At 66.3% G+C, this 3,755-nt stretch overlaps 1 protein-coding gene across 1 annotated transcript; it reads right to left on the bottom strand.

Annotated features, from left to right (window-relative positions):
• Window positions 1-366: 366 nt before the first annotated feature.
• LOC136354241 (basal body protein 10-like) lies at window positions 367-2,016 on the bottom strand. The gene has a single exon (XM_066305934.1). It carries the CDS (start codon window positions 2,014-2,016, stop codon window positions 367-369), a length of 1,650 nt encoding a protein of 549 aa, XP_066162031.1.
• Between the last annotated feature and the right edge of the window lie 1,739 nt (window positions 2,017-3,755).

Here is a 3,755-nt window from a genome sequence, read left to right as displayed (position 1 = left end):
GAGCCGTGCCCCGGGGCGTGGTGAACTCCGGGGGGGAATCGGCAAAAACCCACAATCGGGTCACCCATAACCCTCGGTCACCACGTTCCCGGCCTGGCCAGTCTCGACATGTGGATCTCCCCAGGCACTAGCCCCGACCCGCGCCTTCTGAGGACCAGAACCTGGGCACGAGCCCTTATTCAAGCTAAGACACAAAAGGACCACGGCACAGATCATCCTCATCTCATACACATAGCAAGATGAAATTAACACAAAAATTTCTTCATTTTTGATTACAGATTAAGTTGATCTATACAAAAAAGAGGCCCGAAGGCCTTAGAAGAAAGAAAAGAAGAAAAAACTGAAGAATGGCGGGGGTCTGGGGGCTCATTCCGATGCGCCCGGATCGCCGGCCTCGACGTCACTGTCGTCTGCACCACCGGCATTGCCCTCCTCGTCGGAGTTGGGGGCAAACGCAAGCCGAGGGGCCGAGCCCTCGAAGCTGTCGACGATATAATCGGCGGCATCCCGGACTTGCGCGCGCGCGCGGTCCTCGGTCCCAGGAGGGAACTCATCCAGCGCCATCCATGGAGAGAAGTTGGGGTCCCTGGCCTGGTAACTCGCCAGGACGAGCTCCACCGCTTCTTGGGCGAGGTCCCTCGAGGATGACTTAATTGTCTTCTCGAGCTCCTCGGGAAGCCGTTGGAGAGCCCCGGCCATCTTCGAGAGGTGCTGGGCAAGGCCTCCCTGGTTGTCGGCGTACTTTACGGTCTGCCCTCTCCAGAGGCCCACCTGCCGACCGGCGCGATCTAGGCGGGAGACGGCGTCCCAAAGCATGCCGGGCCCGACCTCGCCTGCCAAGCGGAGGGCTTCGACCTCCCCGGCGGATGAGTCCAGCGCGCTCTGCAGACCGGCGATGGTGTGTTCGGCATCTGCGAGGCGGGCGGCTAAGTCGCTTTCGCCCGCGGCCGCCCCGCCGCTGCGCGCCCTCGCGTCCAGCTCCTTCGCCCGCGCCTCGAGCTCAGAGGCCCGTTGGTTCAGTGCGGCCCTCTCGGCGCGGGCACCTTCCAGATTGCGGCGCGCCTGCTCCTCCTGCGCTGCCTCGCGGAGGGACAGGCTGTCCGCCAGCTGTTGCGCCGCGGCCTCGGCCCCCTCGAGAGCTCGCTCCCGCTCGGTGAGCGCGTCCTCGCGGAGGCGGAGCGCGAGCTCTTCTTCGGCGCAGGCAGCCTCGTGCGCCGCCAGTGTCGCTTCCCGGATGGTGACAGCGGCCTCGCGGTCCGCCAGATCCCTCTCCACGACGCAGGCGCGCTCTTCCAGCGCCATGGCGCGCGCCTCGAGGGTCTCTTCGCGCCGCCGGGACGCCGCTTCGGTCTCCGCCGCCCGCTGTTCTCGGGCAGCGGCAGCGTCAAGCACCCCCTGGGCGGCGTCGAGCTTCTTCCCTAGCTCCGCCTCCCAGCTCCCGTATTGAAGGCGGAGGGTGTCCTGCGCCTCGTTCATTACGGTGGTGGCAATGAGGGCAGCCCCCCGCTCCTCCTCCACTTCCTTGGCGATCTCCGCCAACACCTTCTTACGGGTTTCAAGCTCCGAGACATGCCGGCGGTGAGCCTTACGGCCCACCTCCACCATGGCCTCCACCGAGCGTCGCCCCTCTTCGACGCGCGCCCACGCGGCGTCGAGCTCCGCCCGCTCTGCCTGCAGGGCCTCCACCTGGGCACTTAACCCGTCCAACACCGTGGTGTTTGCGGCGGCCAAGGCTTGCAGAAGGGGCTCTGCGCTCAGTAGGGCAGCAGAAGGCGTGGGGAAAAGTCGCCTCGGAGAAGATGCCGCGCGGCTCGGCCCGCCGATGGACGTGCCAGACGCAGGGATGTCCTCCGGACCTGGTTGAGCCTGAGCGTCGCCCGAGGGAGTGGGCCCAAGCGACGCGCCCGCTGCCTCGTTGCCAGCTGCCCCGGAAGTTGTCGCCTGAGCGTCGCCCGAGGGAGAGGGCCCGAGCGACGCACCCGCGGCCTCGTCGCGAGCTGCCTCGGAAGTCACCATCGCCTCGTCCTGGCGAAATCCAGCCTCCTCCCGAGCGGCTTCCTCGGCCTGGTGGGCTCGGGCGGCCTCCTCCCGAGCAGCTTCCTCGGCCTGGTGGGCTCGGGCAGCCTCCTCCCGAGCAGTTTCCTCGGCCTGGCGAGCCCGGGCGGCCTCCTGGGCGGCCTCCTCGGCTTCCCGTAGGCGATCCGCGGCCTCTCGCCGGTCAGCTTCCCGCCTGCGGGCCTCTGCGGCCGCCGGATCCTCGGCCTCAGGCTGGCCGGACTTGGAATGATGGGAGGGACGCGACGGGATCTCGCTGAAACAAAAGAAAAGACCAGAAGACGAACAAGATGGGCGAGTGAAAACTCATGTTGAGAGAATGAGTACAGCCACGATGGGTGAGAGACGAACCTGCGAGGGGGTCGGTTAAACGACCACTTTGGAGGGGAAATGAGGTTTCCCCGAGATGGTTCTGTCTCCTCCATCTTGCGGGGCCGCTTCTTCTTGCGCTCCCCCTCGAGCTGCGATGCTGGCGCGGCCCCCTCCGGGCGCTTGCTGCTGGCACGCGCCGCCCCGCCCCCTCGGGGAGGAGATGGGGGAGGTGTTCCTCCCTGCTTCCTCTTCCCCCGGGCGTCGGCAGGGCGGCTGTTCCCCGGGCCCCTGACACGGGACCCAGAAGCACGACCCCCTCTCGGGGTAGATTGCTCCCCCCGGCGGCTCCCTCTTGCGCCGTCATGGCCCTTTGGAGCTCTCTCCTCAGAGGCCCCGACCCCCATCATAATGGTCAGGATCGAGGCGCGGTCTGGATCGCTGCAGAGGGGGAGGATTCCTTGGGGAATGAGGGCCGCCTCCACGGAGTTGAGATTCAGCACCCGTTGGACCAATATCTTGAAGTCCTCAGGAGCCCAGTCCCATCTCACTCCCTGGTGGGTCCTCATGTAGTTTTCGGACCCGGTGTACTCCCAGGCGCCCCGAGCGCGCCGCTGGAGCGGCGCAATCCGACGACGGAGGTAGTCGCCATACACCATGGCCCCTGTGAGCCCCTGGGATCGCAGGCCCGCCAGGCGGTCGAGGACGGCGTCATAGCCATCCCCCAGATCTACCGGCGCCCGCCAGCTGGAGGCCTGCGCCGGGGGCTGGCTCGGAAGTCGGAGGCGCGCTTCGTCGGCGAGGGGAGTGTAGAACCAATCGCTCTTCCAGTCGTCCCACTTCTTGCGGAGGGCGCAGGGGATGTAGCGGTTCAGCGCCGGCCCCCGTGGCTGGAAGTAGCAGCCACCGACTACCGATGGCGGCGACACCGACTGCACGGTGAAGAACCACCGGAACAGCTGAAGAGATGGGCGCACCCCAATGAACATCTCGCACAGATGCGCGAAGATGGCCAATGTCATCACCGCGTTGGGGGTGAGGTGCGCCATCTGGAGATCGTAGAACTCCAGAACATCCATGAAGAAAGAAGAAAATGGCGGAACCAGCCCTGCCATTGCAAAAGGGAGAAAGAAGACGGACCGCCCCGGGTAGTCTGGCGCCGGGCGTCCCTCGCCCAGCGTGACTATCTCCCGGCCGGCGGCAGATTCCGGCATGAAGCGGCGCGGCAGCCCAGCCTGCCTCTCGCTCACGATGCGGGAGGGCGGCAGCACGCTACCATCGAGCAGAGCGGAGCCCCGTGCCATGGCGCCGGAGGAAGAGAAGATTAAGAGCGAGCGCGTGTGGCGAGGGTAGGGCGCAGGAAAGAAGGAGTTAGGGCGCAAGCGGCAAAG

Source organism: Oryza sativa, chromosome 11, assembly GCF_034140825.1.
Source record: "Oryza sativa Japonica Group chromosome 11, ASM3414082v1".
Classification (NCBI taxonomy): domain Eukaryota; kingdom Viridiplantae; phylum Streptophyta; class Magnoliopsida; order Poales; family Poaceae; genus Oryza; species Oryza sativa.
Note: the sequence above shows the minus strand (reverse complement) of the source record. Positions and strands in the feature narration are given on the sequence as shown.

Excerpts from the sequence above, each read along its gene's own strand:
- LOC136354241 (XM_066305934.1), bottom strand. The coding sequence starts at position 2,016 with ATGGTGACTTCCGAGGCAGCTCGCGACGAGGCCGCGGGTGCGTCGCTC.